The sequence below is a fragment of the Pseudopipra pipra genome, chromosome 4, assembly GCF_036250125.1.
Source record: "Pseudopipra pipra isolate bDixPip1 chromosome 4, bDixPip1.hap1, whole genome shotgun sequence".
Classification (NCBI taxonomy): Eukaryota; Metazoa; Chordata; class Aves; order Passeriformes; family Pipridae; genus Pseudopipra; species Pseudopipra pipra.
This window is the reverse complement of record NC_087552.1, coordinates 14,060,664-14,079,231: the sequence shown is the minus strand read 5'-3', so window position 1 is coordinate 14,079,231 and position 18,568 is coordinate 14,060,664. Positions and strand designations below refer to the sequence as shown.

The 18,568-nt window shown below is 41.7% G+C and overlaps 1 protein-coding gene across 3 annotated transcripts in view; it reads right to left on the bottom strand.

Annotated features, from left to right (window-relative positions):
• AFF1 (ALF transcription elongation factor 1) overlaps positions 1–18,568 on the bottom strand; it is a 75,330-nt gene that overhangs the window by 20,173 nt on the left and 36,589 nt on the right. For all 3 annotated transcript variants that reach the window (XM_064651680.1, XM_064651679.1, XM_064651681.1), the window contains exons 4-7: positions 6,491–6,535; positions 5,361–5,447; positions 4,723–4,759; positions 4,307–4,358 (exon numbers count right to left, since the gene is read on the bottom strand). In XM_064651680.1, coding sequence (XP_064507750.1) covers positions 4,307–4,358; positions 4,723–4,759; positions 5,361–5,447; positions 6,491–6,535 — 221 coding nt within the window. The remainder of the gene's footprint in view (positions 1–4,306; positions 4,359–4,722; positions 4,760–5,360; positions 5,448–6,490; positions 6,536–18,568) is intronic.

Here is an 18,568-nt window from a genome sequence, read left to right as displayed (position 1 = left end):
CCTTTTTTTTTTCTTTTTTACTCTGTTTTTCAACTGACCTTGGGATATTTTGCAGTGGAGGCCCATAGCAATGGCTGCCATCTACAGAAAACAAAGACCAAGTTTTGTGAGGGGAATCCTCTTCAGAGAAGGCTATCTAGCAGACTAGCACAGGGTGGAAGAGGTCTGAACCTTGTCCAGGAAGAGATTCTCACTCTCTCAGCCCACACTGGCTCCCCAAGGGACAGAAAGCATCGTCTTTGCACCAGAAGCTGTGCATGTTCACGCTCTCTGCACTCAGGGGTTGCGAATATTTCTCCTGTTACAGAGGTTCTCATTTTGCTGCTGAAGTCTCCTATCACACATACGTGAGTAAATGCCAAGGTCAAGCCCACCTCCTATTTCTTCTCTGCACAATGAACTTTATGCTCCTGCACATCCTAGCAGTAACTGTACCGTTGAGCAGTTTGGATACCCAAAGCAGTTTACAACTGGGGAGGTATGAGCTCTGTTTTACTACTGCTGGCAAAGGGAGCAGGCTGCCTGCAAATGCTTCCAGAAATATCACTTAGTTCTCTGCCTGCAGGTGGTAACTACTGTTGCAATTTCAATATATTACTAAAGTCCTTATAAGGCTGAAAGGGAAGGATTTTCAGGAAGGGACCCAAAGTTCTCCCATATTGTTATCCCCCTCTTTGGCAATCATGCAGGCACCCCAAAAGGATGTTGGAAAACAGTTAGGCAAAAGTCTTGCTGTTCAAAAGTATAGTTATTCAAATCTTGAAACTTCTCAACCCAGAGAATTACTCAAGTGCCCTTCTAAAAATTGGATTAAAAGCTTGGGAACTGAGGCAGGGATTTTAATCAATCAGGTCAAAATTCTGTTTATTTCAACCTCATTTCAAACTAAGAAGTTTCTCACAGAGAGCCCTTATGGCTAAATAAGAAAAACAAGCCTCCAACTCCTCATGACAATACGTTTTACAGCAAGAAAACAAATATAAATGATGCCCAGTGAACTACATCGCACTGAAAAAAGGTGGAGAAAGTTGGTGCTTGCTTTGTTCAGGCATTTTGACTGTCATTCCCCTGTGACTATGCTCTATTGCTTCATTTCCTCGCACACCTTCTCAGTAGAAATCACCTCCTGTCTCTTCTTTTAGAGTAAACACTGAAGGAAAGTGCTATGAGACACCACCTTGGAAAACAAGACCCCTGAATTTCCTACAGAAGGCAAAGAGCTCGCAGCCTACAGAAATCCTGCACTAGAGAGGGCTAGAGCCGAAGCTCACTGCCAGACAGATGAGGCACAAAAAGGAAAAAAAGAACAGTAACAATACAGACACTCTCCACACTTCTGGGCAGTTTGGCCAAATGTCTACTGGTATCTCAATGAATTCTTTTTATTGTCTTTTACAACTCCTTAGGAGTTGCTAAAATGTTCTGAAAGTGGTTTTGGTTGGGTTTGTTTTGTTTTGTTCTGCTTTAAGACATCGTGGACTACAGATTTATTTCCTTTAGAGGTAAAAGGATAACCATAGAATCATAGAATTGTTTGGGTTGGAAGGGACCTTAAAGATCAGCTAGTTCCAACCCCCTGCCATGAACAGGGATGTGCAAAGAAGCTACCTAGGTCTTCATTTAAATCTGATTTAACTGTAATAAAATGCCCTTTCCACAGGAGCTGCTGGTAAATAAAATGCATCAGCATAAAAGAACACTGCAACTATTTAATTTAGGATCAAGGAAGAACAATAAAACTTCAAAAGTCATACTTTTTCAAGAATAGACAAAGTCACTTTCCCCAAAACAAGTTTTCAACAAATTGTTACCAGCCTAGTTAAAAAAAAATAAAATCTGCCTTAATAATGTTTTAATTAGCTCACAAATTATTAGATGCCAAGTTTTCATTTGCAGGACCTGTTCATTTGCAGCTTATATACACACCATTAATCTCCCTGTAAAGCTATTTAAAAAGAGCTCTTTTAGAGAAAGAAGCAGCACAAAAATGAATATCATTTGCCAAACAACCCCACTGAAAGCACAGGCTGGCCCCCCTCTGCTAGCCAGGTTAAAGATGTATCATCAAGAATGAGCTGGCATCTCTCCTTTTAAAAGAAGGGCTGTTTTCATTCCAGTGCAGCCAGGTGCGAACTTCGGGGCTGCATCCAAGAATAAAAGCCATCTGGGAAACCCTCGCACGCTCTGAAAAGCTGAATGCTTAATTTGGGTGGACAGATGCCTTGGGATTTCAACTTCTAATTAACCAGCACAAATGCTGTTTGTTTTCAGCCAGCTACACTTTGCAACACAAGCTACTCCAGGCAGCTGAATTTCCAGACAGTCACGTGCGCTTTGAACAGTGAAGAAAGCCCAGCCCTGTTGTGCCAAAGAAAACAAACACAGAAAAGAAGGGATGCATAGGTTCAAGGGAAAGATGCAGAAGAAGTCCTTGGGCAGATCTCACTTGACTTCATTTTGGACATAAACCCAAGCCACTCTGTTCCTCCTGCTTCCACTGCCTTTGTCAGCTGTGGGTATGCACATCCCTGGCAGATGAGCGCTGGCTCTGAAGTGCCTGGCAAGGACCCTGAGCAGAGAGGGGATCTTGGCTAAGGAGAGAGCTACATACTATGCCAAAGTTACAACTCTGGCCCCTTGGGCTAAGAAAGGAGTCTTTTCCAATTCTTGTCTATAGGAAAGGTTTATTCTCTCTCTGCTGCCTGGAAAACTGACTAAAGCACTACAAGCAGCTCAAGAGTTGAAATAATGATGAGGGTCATAGGGTAGCTGAGAAGGAGGACAGAGCCTGGAGAAGTTGAAACTACTAGTTTCAATTGTGCAAAGAAAATTTCCAGAAGTCATTCAGGAAGAGCAAGTTAGGCTGAAAGAAAGAGAAGCAAAATAAGGAATGGATTAAGAGAGTAGCTGACTGCTTAACAAGACACTATCACATACTCCCAGTGAGCAGGAGCTCCTTTGCATCATGCTGGAACAGTAGGAAAAGGGATATTTAACAGATCTTACAGAGCATGAATGCAAAACTCTACAATCTCAACCAAGATGGAGGCATGCTCTTCTCTCTTACTTGTGACTAGCCCGGTTTTGTTTTGTTTTTAATTAAATGATTCACAATAAGGAAAAGGAAAACAAGTGGAATAAGCTTTGTAATCTGTAGTTTGCAGCCTTCTATGGAACAACATACTATGGAGTAACATGAGATCTTTATGTATCACACGAACTGACAGGCATTTAATGGTTCAGCAATAGACCCCTGAGCCTTCCAGACACTGAAAGATTTCCATTTGTCACTCAGGGCTCAGAACACATCAATGCTGCCATCTGGCCAGGTTAATCCTAAAAGACTAATGTTGGGCCACACAAAACTGCTTTCAAGCAACTTCTGTAATTAACCTAATTAATGAATAACCACTTTCACCTACAAGGACAGTACCAAGTTATTTTACCCAACAACTTAAAATTTTCTATTGAAGCAATAATTTATTAGTTGGTGCCTGCCTGCTTTGTAAAACTTTCATAGTGACTTCGCTTAATTTTATATATATATATACATACACACACACACATAATAAAATACACTACAGAAATTTCATCTTCACCCCACTCTGCAACTAACTATGTTATTAGATTATAAATCGAGGGGTTTAGATAACCCATGCAAATTTTTTTGTGTGTTTTTTTAAATAAAAATAAAATAAAGACAACACTTTTTAGAAAACTTTGCCTTGGGCAATTGCAGAAAATTATATCACAGGGTAACTTTGAAATTTCACCTTAGTTTTTACAGTTTTTGTAGCTGCAGCTTTACTAGCCCTCCCAGGCTTCAAGATGATATCCAGAACTGATCAGATTCAGTTTGTATCCCTTATAATTTATAGTTGGATGCATTATTAGTAGGCTGAAGAGCACAAAAAGTGTGATGTTAATCAGCCATAAACCCAAGATTAAAAGAACTAAAAAAACTTGAATCTGGTACATTAGTAGTTTTTTGTTTTTTAATATAGTTTTGTTTTGGTTTTAACACAGTCATCACAATCAGGACATGGTTTCATAGACTTGGCACTGTTAGGTTAAGGGCTGGGCTTGATGATCTAAAAGTCTTTTCCAACCTAAACCATTCTACGATTTCATCACTAAACAATAATGTTTCTGTTGGTGAAAATTCCCTGTATTGAAGTTTTCTAAGAAAAATCAGACTGATAAAACCCTTAATCTTCAGAATCGTCGAGTAACCCAAATTTTAGGTCATTCCAGGTTCTTTTAACTAACTGCACAGTAGAGCTAGGAACAGGATTTGGTTACTTACGATGTTCTTGGCTGAGAACTAGGCAATGTTTCTGAAGCTGTGCCATACTGCTCTGTAAATCAAAAATGAACAGGTTGGTTTTATTCACCTCCCTTGTAGCCTATTTTACCTTATGGTCTCTGAGCACCAGATTAGACTAGTCACTTTCTTCTAAGACATAATTATTTGCCATTGAGATTATTCACCACTCCAAATGGGGTTTGTCCTCTGCTGAACTGTAGCCTTAATTTTTCGGTAATGAATGTATACTATCTCTTAAGCCATTTCTAAATTCATCACTGTTCAACAAAGCAGACTAAATCACGTCTGTTAATCAATATAAACATTTGACGTTCTCCGCAACATATAACACACAATACACAAAACTATCTGTCAATACACATATAACTGTGTGTTTTCTTTGGATTTCAACTTACTCTGATCCTGTGCTACAGATCCCTCAGGCTGCAATTCCTAGAAAGAAAGGATGAAGTGCAAATTGAGAATAAAATAAATCAGCTGTCTTTTAATAGCAGCGTACTGATGATCTGTTTTCCACATGTTACTTACTGTAATAAATACTTTGACTAGCTTGTCAAAGCTTGACTTTGGAGTGTCCAATAGTCTAAGTTGGCCTGCTGTAGCTTAGCATGGACAGAAATGATACATGCTACTGCCACCAAAAATGTGTTGCTAGCGCATTACGGGCACGTGCATTTTTTAAGAAATATTTAAAAAATGTTATAAGAGCTGCCAAACACTTCTGTTTAACACAGTCAGCAAATATTTCTGTTGACAATAAAGATAAAATATATTTTGTGCTTCAGCAGAGATACTTAAAATGTTTCTGAAAAGCAGTTACATTTGAAGACCACAATTACAACAAATGTCTAAGTTGATTAAGCATTTTTTATTCATCCCTATCATCCTTTTAATTTATCTGACTTCTGAAGATAATACCTCCTAACAGCCTTTTATCTATGAAAGGGGGCCAAAATCAGATGAAAACACATGTAAGAGCCAAAAAGCTCTCTTCTAGTTTATCAAAAGTTCTGGCAAAAAGAAGATGTTTTACCTTTGCTGGGAATGGAAATTTGGAAGGCTCTGCTTTAGTAGGAGTATTAAGAGCTGTCAGGGGAGGCGGCCATGATCGGGTCATTTCCTGGAAAGAGATTGAGAAGAAGAGTTATCAGGACTTTTGCTGGTAGACACAGAGGAAGCTTCACACTTCAGAAGTCATATGGATCTACCTCTTGACGTATTTGTACACGCTTCTCCGTGGTTGCTACAAAAACAGTGATATGCATTCCTAACGTGCAAGAACACAGGTTGCCTGGTGAAACATGAAAGGATGCTGGACTTCCAGCTGGAGTCCTCATGCTGCAATTCCAACCAGCACACAGCAGACAGCAAGCACCTGTGCACAGCTTCCCTTCGACTAAAACACTGCCCCAACAACAGTTTCTTGAGAGCAATCAAGGCATCGAGACTTTGCAAGCTGAAGCAACAGTGAGGGAAGTGAATCACAGAAACCAAACACCTCCACTAGGACTTCAGGTCTCAGAATAGCATCTGACATCAAGGGACTGTCTCCTTGGGATCAGCACCACTGGCTTGGGAATCACAGGGCATTTTCACGCTGTGCACAGGGAAGGGGTGACACGGACTCAGACCCAGGCACTGGGAGCCTGTGTGCTGCTCACAGAGCCAGCTTGGACACCAGGTTACAGTTTTGCATCAGACCTGGCTTGGCTTTGCACGAGTGGACTGGAATTCCAGGGAAGGAGTACCAGCAGTGCCATCCACAGGCGGGTGCAAGGACTCGGGTGCGTGGTCCTGCTCAGGGCCATGCTGCTGGCGCTGGCAGCACGGACACGAGGCAGCGTGTCCAGTGCCTTGCATGGAAGGGCACTCAGGAAAGGCAACCCGTGACTTGAGGAAGGAGCAGCTCTGTCTGTCTCACATGCCTTGTCAGTCTGTCTCTTGAACTGTACTAGACTGTATTATGCTCATACACAGAGAAAGGTTATAACTCCAGCTGTATTTGAGGCCGACTTTTACCTTTACGGCTCCTTAGCACACCAAAACACACTTGTAGCAGTGGCAACAACTATTAAGTGAACAGAAGCACCCATTTCCCCCACCCATTACCTTAATGCATACAAAATATCTGCAAACAGAGATCTATTATTTAAGAGCACCTACCCTCAAAATTTCTTCAATGGACTGCACATCAATGGAGTTGGTTTGCTGAAACAAGAAAGAGGGAAGCAGCATGAGTTTGTTTGTGTTTTTTACCAACTGACATGTGACAAGCAGGTACTTGGTGAAGATTTGCTTAGCAACAGCTCTATAAATTTCATGGAAGTCCATTAATAATAAAATGCCAGTAAGGATTAAAAGCCCCATCAGAAGGGCAGTTAATAATGCACTTCTAAGAAGCCTCTTGTTTTCAAGTCTTAAATAGAAGATATGGTCTAATAAAGATGAAAAAGAAAGTGAAAGAGAGCTCATTAAGTAATGGTGCTCATTCAGTTGACAGGATTCCCCTTGTTTCATGATGTGCATTATTCTACGCATCCATGTGTACTCAGCAGAAAAAGAAGCCAGTATAAAGTCTTAAGCTTGAAGAAGACAAAGTAGAGGTGGTTTCAAGTGGAGGAATCATGCACCAGGCCCTTGAATTCCAGCTCTTGGACTCATGGGAACATCAACCGCCATTAAAAAATACAAAAGCAATACAATTTTAACTTGTGTAGTTCAGAATAAAACCTTGAACGCGCTTGCTGGGTAGAGGCAACGTGGCAATTTCTGGAGGAGCCTGCAGATAGCACAGATCTCGATCAAGGGACTGCCCCTGTACCTCCCCCACCCATTTCACTGGAGGCCAGGCAGTGACCACACACGCCTGCCTGGCAGAGGCCCCTGTTCCCCAGCACAAGCGTGGTGATGCCCTCTGAAGGGAGGCCAGCTCCCTGTGGTGCCCTGGCACTGCACCAAGGCCATCAGAATGGGACCAGGAAACAGCACAGCAGCACCTGCAGCTGCCTTCAAGCAGGCTCACCAGCCAAGCTCTGGGGCAGAGTACAAAGCAAGAGCAATGCTTATATCTGCCAGTTATTTAACAAACAGAAGACACTGCAGCTTGTGCAAACACATAAATCTGCTTTTAACATATCAGCAAACCCACTTACTGGCTCCTGGCAGGACACCCACCCGGTACACACGCGACACCTCTCATCGGACACGTGGGTACTGCTGGGCAAGGCAGGGGCTGGGACAGGGACAACTAACACCTCCTGCTCCCCAGGCACGTGGGCAGGAGGGCAATGGCATTTGCCAAGCTACCAGTGGTAAAAGGAGAAGGGAGTGTCAAGTTGCTTTTGGTGTTGAATAATGCTGAAACCAGTCTGATTCATCAATCCCAAAGTTAAACGTTCTGTTAATGCGATGTAGACCTGACAAAGTACCTGATAAAGGAACAAACAAGTGATACTACTAATAACTTATCTAAAGCTGCTGAGCTGGCCTGAAGACATCTGACTGACAGTGAAACACTTTATACTATAAAAGCCCAATCCCAAATGTTAACAGCAAGGTCTTCTAACATACTCCTTTTGGAGCATATGTGTGGAGATTCCTCCCTTGAGTGGGGATCCCCCTCAAGGTTACTCCCTGGGGCTGAGCAAGAGCTTTGCCTATGGTTGTTAGTATGGGGGAATAACATCAATCTCTACATAATAACTGTTTCTGCTAGCTTTAATACCATCACTTTAATATAATTGCTTTAATATTGCTTCATGGTGCACTGTACTATACTGTTATAGCTCCTATACTGTGTAGCAAATAATTCTGATTAAACTCTTTCTGTCTAACCATTATTATAATAAATTATTTATATTTATATAAATATATCTGGTTTACCATCCTTAATCCTGCAGGACAAAGTTGTATAAAGGTTCAATTAGACCTATATAATCCTTCAGGCATAAAACATTGACAAAGGCTGGGGCTAGGACTGGATTCCAGCTGCATCCAGGCTCCTCTTTGGGAAGGAGTTTGCTAAAAGGTAAAGGCCAAGCAAGACTTATTCAGCTTAAAGAAAGAGGGCAGTGAGCTACAGGGCCCAGTCAGAAGGATCTTCCCCAGAACAAGGTAAAGAGCAAAACAAACACTTCAATAAAGACAAAAAGTGTCATTCTTGGCCTTCTCACAGAAAGGCCACTCATCTGTTTCCCACATGCTGCACTATTTACATTGGAGGGAGAAGGGAGATAAGGAATGTCTTTTCCCTGCAATCTCATTTATCTGAGTCTATATAAAGCTCTCATCAAGGCAGTGCTCGTTTGACAAAGATTTGACTTTTCTTCAGAAAATCACGCACGGAGAGATGCTTCTGACCTTACTCACCCAAACAAGCAGAAGCTGAGGCATGGCCAGATGAGTCACAGGAATGAAAGTAAGGCTTGCAGATGCGTCCCTGAGCAGGCAGAAGGAGGGGAGGGGGAGAACTAACAACAGGGAACTACCACATGGCAAGAGATCGAGATGCTTCATATTTCATAGTGCCAAAAAGGCACCTCTTTTTCTTTTTTCTTCCCAGCAAGTTTAGGTGGCTCAACCTAATTTACTTCTTAATTCAGTAAGTGGTGAACAGCAGACACAGAAACTTGCATCTTCCTGTACAGAAAAGCAGCACTCAACTAGTAGATTGCTTCAGAACTCCTGAGATATCCCATGAGAGCAACACATTAAAAACCCTTCCCACAGAACAGATAAGAAATCAAGATCCTGTCTGGACAAGGTATTTGAAAACTCTCTCTGTAATGGATTGATTGCAAGAAATAAAAATCAGTTTACTTCATGTATTTCAGAAACTTAAGTTTTATGAAGTGATAAATGATGACAAAAATGGAATTCAATTAACCCGAGAATCAGAGCATATCTGCACCAGCCAGTCTGGACCTCTCTTATCCTTGCCAAACAACACAGACTCCTTCCTGAAATTCTCCCTGATGAGTCTGAAGAGGTTTTGATGTTCATACAGGTTTACATACAGTGAGTATTTATCGTTCAATTGTCAGGAGGATTTATCATAACACCTCCAAGAGCACTGTTCAGTGGCCGCAGTTTTTCACAGGTCCAGGGGCTTAGAAGAAACTGCTTTTTCTTTTTGTGTCACAAACTTGGAAGGAAAGCAAACACATGACACTGAACAAGTACCACACAAGTCTGCATTGGCAGCACAAGGGCCTCTATTTTTGTTGGGTTTTTTTAAGGCACCATTATCAAATACACGGTGAAATGATTGCTCTAGAGATTACAGTCACAGACTATCAGGGACATGCACAGTGCCAAAACCACATCAAAGCTGGTAAGAGTCATCTGACTGCACGGGGGAACACTCCACCACGGAACACTCCTGCTCTCAGGTAGGACTGCAACTGTCATTTCCATCTCAACCTTCAGCCCAAACCTGTCCCTGTGCCCCAAAACTATGGGGCACACCCCATTTCACTCCATCCCAGCTGCAGTGAATGAGGACTCCCTGTCATTTACAAAACTGTTCATTCAGTGCCTGAAGGAACTGGGCTTTTTTGCATGCTGAGTAATTTTTTTGCCCCCTTTTTTTTGTTTGTTTGTTTGTTTGGTGGGTTTTTTTCCTTCAAGTCATATCTCAGCTTTGTTTCTGCTTGTTAAACCACTAAACCACTACTAAACAACAATTACCACCCAGTAGCAAGGGATGTCCTTGTCAGTTTTAAGAGAAGAGTTTAGGGAAAAGCAGAAATAACACTGCTGCTCCAAGAAGAGCTAAAAAGCCATAAAGCCAAAGAAACCACTGAAATGAGATCAGCTCTACTGAGGACTGTGGGTGTAGGAGACCAAATATAACATGGGGCTGTATAACCCCATTACCAGTTTTACAGCCTTTACTGGGAATATTGTAATGTGCTCCCCACAGACAACTCCATTTAAGCCTGGTACATATTTGCTGTCTGACACTGACATCTGTATAATCTCCAACTAGGATTTCCTCATGCCACATTCAGACTCATTTTCAGTTTGGGAATGACACAGGCACCTCTAAATGCCACTTTTGGTTGAGGTCAAGCACAATCACAGGACATCCAGAATTGCTGGGTCTCCGGATTTTTGGTTTGGCTTTTTAAAGCCAGTGCTCCCATCAAAACTGATGCTGTGCTTCCATAATGGCTACCCCCCCGCAGCAATAGTACTAATTTAATTACTAATAATATTAAGAATAATCCTAATTTAAAAGTAAAAAAGGAAAACAGTCACTGAAGGATTCCCTACTACTTTGATCATGAACTTAAAAGGACTTCAGGACTGGGGCCAATACAATTTCAAGCATCTACACAAATGTAAGAAGCCCTAGAAGTTCCATGAGGAATTCGTCTGTCTTTAGTACAACAGGCTTGCAAAAATGCACAGGTGCACATACCCACAAAAGAAGAGAGGGAGCTCTTAATTTAGAAAACAATTTAAAATCTGAGCAGCACTCAATTCCAGCTTCATAGCAACTGCATGACAAAACTCTCAGAAATACTTCTAAATCCTCCATCAGCAATTCCAAAAAAACCACAGACTAAACTGCTTGAGGAACCACTAGGCACACAAACGAGATGGCCCACTGGCCATGATAATATGTGGGCCTTAGATACCACAATGAATAAGCAGTGCCTTTTTTTTTTTCTTTTTGTAATGAAAATGGGGTTGAAGAACTTCTAAGGTTGCTTCTTTTTTAAAAGACATTCCATTAAAAATTACAGCACACATCCTTACCCCACTCTGCCACATGTGCCAAGTGGAGCTGAAGTACCGTACGGCTCTCATGCATGGGGGGCTGAAGCTTTCTCTCTAGTCTTTAAATAGCTTGCCTCAACAGGAGGCTGTGGCAGAGTAGTTTTAAGCAGAATGTCAAAAAAATCACCTCCTAGAAAGAGCTGACCATGCATTATTCCAGAAGTCACCGTGTGACACTGCGGAGATGTATGGGCTCAAACAAGGCCAGAGGCAGTAACAACATGTAGAGTGTGCAAAGATAAGGACAGGAGGTCTGGAAGGAGATATTAACTGGAATGGATACAGGCTGCCTCTCAGGCAAGCATTAAGGTGTTGCAGACCTTTCTGTTCCTTCTCATCTCAGTAATTTCCACCCAACTGCTTATTTCTGTTATCTGCATGCCTCTGCTGTCACAGCCCATTTGGAGCCACCCATCTAATGTCCTGTGCACAAACAAGCCCCTTGCTTCTCCACCTCCTTCATCTCAGGTTAAACTGGTGCTTGCAGATATCCAGGAGGTGTAGGTGAGGAGCAGCTACAGTGTGCATGCGTTTCCTAAGCCTCCTAGGATCTCCTAATCAAAACATGAAATGTGTGTGTGTAGCTCAAGTATGCCAGCTACTGCTCTTTGCCTCATCTCAGATTGAGTTATTAGCACCAAGAAAACCCAAGCAGGCGGTGCAGCAAGGATGAGAAAAGCCAATTACGAGTTTCATGCCCTTCATTCTGTTGGCAGTTTCGTTTCCTAATGAGAGCTTTGCCACTGAGACAATCAGTGAAAAGGTAACCTGCTCTCATGCTAAAAAAAAAAGAAAATAAATTCACATTTACACCTGCTTCCCCTATAATACTACAGTTTAGCGTATCTGAATAGAAATATCTAGGTTTAGATTTATTTTTTCACGTCAACCTCACAGTTGTCACTTGAATGCAACGAAGATCACAAAACTGCATATGCGCGAAGGGATAGTTTGAAAACAACAGGCAGGACAAAAATCAGACAGAGCTACCATCCTTGTCCTCACTTCACCCATCTGTGCTTAACCAGTCAGAGGAGGAGATCTTGCATATTAGATGCATTCTCATCCTCACACACAAGTCACACTAGCGATAGCATGCTAACTTATTCTGCAACCTTGCACCTGCATTTCTGTGTAGTTAAAAATTCATCTTCTCCGTTCTATAGGGAGATGTGAGATGCACACGCACAGAGAGCACGTTTCCAAAATGAACGAGCCAACAAAAGAGACAAGACCTATTTTAACCAAGCCTCTACACTAATCTTGATGATGGATGCAATAATGATCTGCCACATATTGAAAAAGGCTTCCAAAGTTTGAACCATCTTGTTAATCAACATAAACACATAAATTCCTAAATGCCTTCATACGCTTTCTTGAGGAACACCAGAAACCAAGCAGATTCTCTGCCAAGAGTGTTTTAATGTTCCATATAACAAAACAGAAATGTTACAATTCTTTGCATTTTGTAAATCTGAAATGCCTTTTATAGTGTACCCAATGCTTCAAAATAATAATTTTAAAACTCTATTAAATTGGCATTTTAGATTATGAAAAAGACACAAAGGAAACCTCCCATGCAATCAACGTACGCTTTGCTACCAGCAAATCATCTTTTCGCTAAAAAAGCACACAGAAGTGTGAGTGTGTCATGATGCTGTATTTTCCCACATGCACTAACCTAGTCCAAGGCATTGGCTTCCCTAAACTATGGATCAGGGGTATTTAAATTGCTTGTAGCTAAACATTGGAAATAACTGAAAGCGATGACTTGGTTTTGAAGCGCACGCTGGTGAAACTTAGTAACCTGAACAGCTCTCTGGGGCATAAAACCAAACTTTCATTTTCAAACCACAGGTTCTATCTATCAGCATCCACCCCTTTTAACATAACGCAACTTTCTTAGCTCTGGCACCAACAAGCACTTCGGTGAACCTTGGTTCACCTCCCGAGGAAGAAGCCAAACGGCCACTGCCTCCCACCATGACAACCTTCCCTGTCTGCAGATGGGTTCCTTGGCTTGTGGGAGCAACATGAACTCAAAAGCAAACACTGCACCAACGTTACTGGTGGAGGATCGAGATGAGCAAGAGCCCACACACAGGGAGCAGAGATTTTTAAGCCAGCTGGCTCCTCTGTGCAGCGCTGCAGGGCTGCAGAGCTCTCAGTGCTGGGAACAGAACAGAACAAGCCCCAGGCGCTCCGCAGGGCTCCGCCCTCCGCAGCTCCGAGTGGCCGCATCCCGGCTGCACAGCAAGCAGGCTGTGGGGAAGGAACAGCCAGAGCTTGGGGCAGCACAGGAGTTTGTCTACCTCATTCCTGCACCATCTGCAATGTTGCAGGATTCGGGAGCAACCGGAGAATCCGGCTCAAAGGGCACGTGGTTAACCCAAAACACACATACTTGAAAATCAAAATGATTCAGATATGTCACCTGCATTTGTAAGCAAGTGTTGTTTTGCAAGAACATACAAAGGAAAATACTGCTATCGCAGCTGCTGCAATAAAAAAGACCCCTGCCAACCACTGGAGAACTGACTACACAGGGGAAACAGGGACAGTGATGAAGGGCAAACAAAAGCAGCAAAACTGTGTCAAGTAAGAGAGATGCAGGCAGGCAGTCAACACAAGATTTTTTTCTAATTTCTTTCAGATCCAGAAGTTTTTGGAAAAACTCCAATCTTTCGGATTGGGGTTTTTGTTTGTTTCATTTTTAAACTGCATGCAAAAATTATTAGGATTCCTGAAAGGTAAAAATATGGAGTCTGAGCTAAAACTGAGATGTGTAAGACTTTGCACTGTTGCTTGTGAGCTTTGAATTAAGTCAATAACAAATCAGATTAAAGATGTGCAAACACTTCAAAACAAGCTGTATTTTAAGGATGAAACCATCCCTTCTCTGATTTCACACTTCCCTCCCATACAAGTATGGAAATATTTGCATATATTTAGGTTCTCCTTGGTGCTATTTTTGTATTAAGCTCAAAACATTTATTTCAGAAATATACAATACAAAAGGACTTTAGTCATGAAATCTTTCTAGGCGTCATTTTTTTTAAATCTCAAATTGTACAGAGCTCAATATGTCTTTAATGACTGGCTTCATAAGTTATAGCTACAGATTTTAATGGCCATTTTTCATTACTACTGTAAAATAACGTACAGGTACTATTTGGCAGCAGAGTCCCTCTAACAGCAGCTTGAGCTGTTGCAGGAAATTCAGGAAGCTGGTGTCAGAAAAGCTGACAAATCCGCAAGAAGGGAAGGCAATTTTCTCAGCAGGATTAATTTTCAGAGGAGGTTAAAAATTACCACTAGATGCATCATTTTTAGCACAGAAGAAGAAAGCTTACCCCATTTCAACAACAACATGACAACCACAATAAAAAACACATAAGGAAGTAGAATACAGAGGGACAAAAAGATAAAATTAAACACAAAGAAAACTGAAATGGAAAACTGAAATTTTATAAAAACCTTGTATCAGATTATCTTTGTGGAGAGTAGGAACAAGGTACCACACACTGCAGCAGCTGTTAAAAATATACATTTGGGGATGCACATGTTCAGGCTTCATGCTAGCTTCAGGTAGCCAGCTGGATGGGGTTAGCTATGAAGGATGAGCAGAAACAAGCAATACATCCTGTGTCTCCCCTCTCACCGACTTAGTTCTTCAACCTAATGGAGTGAGATTGGAATAATTCCAGCAAACCAAAGCAAAGCTAAAGTCGATCTGCTCGACATTGCTTACAGCACCAAGTTTCACTTCTATATGTCATGAAAAACAAAGCCCATTTATGCATTTTGCTTTATGCAAAGCATAAAAACTAAAACAATGCTGAGGCACCACAAAAGTGTATGGAAGGACTCTGCCTCATCTAGCAAGACAAAATCTTAGAAGTTACGCTATAAATGCATTTGTTTTCACTTTTATGTTTATGCTGCTTGCTTGAAGTCACAAGACTTCATTGTAGACTACAAATCCAATCCACCAGTCTCAAAGTCCACGGGAGCCCTCTAAAATAATTTCTCTGGGTGCTATTTCAGTTCCTCTGTGGGCACCAGGGTTTAACCAGCAGCTTGCATGTAGCCAAGTTCCCTGTGGACAGTTTCACAAGCACACTTAACCCATTTGAGTCCACTCCTCTCTTTCCCAAGGAAACGCTGAAATTACTCCATAAAAAAAAATGCCACACCACCAGGCACTCTCCTGCTTCTGCCCCAGCATCGACCCAGAGCCCAGTTCATGAGAGAAGACAGCAGCTCCAGCCTGTCACCACTCTTGTCACAGGTTTGAAAACAAATCAAACCATTCCCAAGAACTTTCTTCAGCTGACACTGAATGATCCTGGCAATTTAAGCATTTTACATCAAAATACTCAGCAAACAATGGTTGTACTGTCCTGTTCCTGCGTGGATGCCTGGAGGAAATAAAACATTCTTTAAAGATTTTACACGCTTTTCTGACTCTGAGATGGATTATTTTGCTCAATCTAAAAATAAATGCAGGGGCCTCCTTGTGTTCAAACAGTCTAAGAAAAACAAATCACTATTTTGTCTTTCTTTGACTGAAGTAGCAAAGGGGTTTGTGCCCTGGGGGAACAGACTGTTGATATGTTTTAATGAAGGATTCTTTACAAATCTTGAGCTGCTGAAAGAAATTTGTGCATCTCTTGTTAGCTTTCATCTAATAATAATATAATTGAAATCAAAACAAACTAAACATGAAAAAACAAACTAAACATGGCTATATGCAGAATCACCTGCATATAGCCATGCAGACCAGGACTCCAGCCAAGGCTGATTATTTCACTAGCATATTGTTCTACAAAAAGAACCTCCACACAAAAGCACCTCCCCATTGCAATTACCATCTGTATAGTAGCACTCAAAAATCTAATTTAGACCCCCTGATTCTACAAAACTTTCTTACCTACTCTCCCCTTAAAGTGTCTCCTGTAAATAATTTTTAATACTGCTTAATATGAATCTCTAAGTATTGTGCCAATAAAAGGCTGAGGCTGTGTCCCTCTTGTTCCCTGCAGAACAAATACAAGGTATCTTTCAATTTAAGTGTTGAATTAAAGTATGAAAAGCATTTGAGTAAGAGCAGCAAGCCACGATTTCAGGTATTCTCATTTCCAATACTAACTCATTGCAATTTGAGTAGCCTGACTCCTAGCCTACTCCAGAAAAAAGCTGGTCCCTGCAGCTGATACAACGAAAGATAAGAAAACAATAACTACATTTGTTAAGAACATCAAGGGAATTGGGGGTTTTGGTGATGAGAGGCATCCTGTGGTTCTAGGGATCACCTCAGACAATAATTAAGTGCTGCCATCTCTCAGAAATGTTTTCTCTTTCCAAACACCACTTTCCTCTTGGAAAGCAAGCTGAGTTAGATTTATGATGGTGGTGGCAATTGGTGCACCTCCTCTTAATGACTCAGTAAACAAGACTTGGAGATGCAGGCTCTCACACTGCTTTAAAACTTAACAGGACTGCTTTTCTGAACCAAGACCTTTTATTTGTCCATCTGTTTTTCAGCCAGCTGGATCCTCTGTGCAGTGCCTCACAGTACTTCCCTGTATTACCACCACTGCAAATAAAAATTTGGAAAATAAAGGAATTGAAGAGGCAGGTTGGAGCCTGGAGCGGTATCACCAGTCCCAGTCCAGCACCCAGCCCAACTCTGTGCTGCTGCCTGGGACAGACCACACAACTTGGAGGGGAGCTAGAAGGCATCAGCCACCAGGAGCAGTGCATCAAAGCAGAAGGCAAGTGGGAGGGTTGTGAATAAAGGAATGCTTGTTAGTGGATCTAAGGATAGTATTCCCACAGGAAAAAAGAAGAAAACACCAAAAAAACCCCCAAAAACCCCAAAAAGTTCTTAACTCAGAAAGAGCCTATTAGGCTATTTTTAAATAGGTGCTATTTTTAAACCTTAATGAAAATTGAAAAAATATTTTTAAATGCTTCCAAACCAAGGAGCTTAACCTGTAGGGGGAAAAAATAGCAGGATATCCTTTTGCTTGCAAAGGCAACTTTCGCCATTGTTTTACAACAGACCTAAATGCAAAAAGACTATTTCTAGTTTTTATGTTTCATGGTTGGGACAGCCAAGTGCCTTATTATTATCATCATGCATACACAGATGAAAGTTATCCTTCTGGAGACAAAATATTGGACAAGTCTCTTGGAAAGCTCCCCTATCTTGCCAAAGACAATAGGAAGGCAGAGGAAGTCCTATCCACCAGTTACCTGGTCACTCTTTTCAGTACACAAAACTAACTGTTGAAACTTAAAACTTCTTTTTCAACTTAAACTTTTGGCTGTAAAAGCAGTGTCCAAGGTTGACAAGGCCTGTTCCTAGGAGATGTTTGTTACTACTCATCTGAACACACAGACCCTTTCATCCTCTCCTCACAGCTTTGCACACTCAGCAAAAAATCCACAGCACCCACAGCTTGTTTGCCAGGTGGGTGCAGAGGCCAGGGCTGGACACAGCCTTCTAGGACCTGCTTTGCTCATGCTCTGCCTAGATCAACCTGTCTACAATTAGTATTTAAAATCAATATAGAAGACACCTGTGTCTCTTATGATTCACAACATAACCTTCCTTAAAAAACATCATCCCCAAAACTCTGCATTAAAGGCTGCAGTGTTTCCCAAGTCCCAGAAATTCTTTATGGTCAGGCTTAGGCACTCCAGAGGTGTCACATACAATTTTCATCTGTAGCTAAGTGAAGCAGGAGGTGCTGAGCTAACATACCTGGCTGGCATTAGAGAATTGATTCTTCTCAGCCAGGTGTAATAGGATGGCTATGGGCCACGAGCCTCCCAGGCTCAAAAGGCTGTCAGAAAACAAAGCAATGCTGAGAGGATGAGAGAGGATCACTTCACTGTTTCTTTCCTTGTTTGTATAATCTGGAGGGGAGAAGCAGCTTTTTTGCTTATTTAACATACAGTCTGAATGGCTTATAATTAAAATCCAAACAAGGGGAGATGGCTACAAGAAGCACCAAGACACCAACCAACCTCTGCCTAAGAAAAAAGCTTTCTGTATCTTTTCCTGAAGCAGCTTTGAGGCAACAAACTGGAGAAGACTAAGCTCACTTCAAGATTTTGTGTATTACTGTTTCACTGCCTATACTTTACTTCATACGTAATTGCTCAAATGACTTTGTGTCATAGAATCATAGAATCAGCTGGGTTAGAAGGGACCTCCGAGATCATCAAGTCCAACCCTTGATCCACTACTGCCATGGCACTAAGTGCCACATCCAGTCTCATCTTAAAAACCTCCAGGGATGGAGAATCCACCACTTCCCTGGGCAGCCCATTCCAATGTCTGACAACTCTCTCTGTAAAAATTTTCCTAATATCCAACCTAAACCTCCCCTGGTACAGCTTAAGACCATGCCCTCTTGTCTTGCTGAGAGCTGCCTGGGAGAA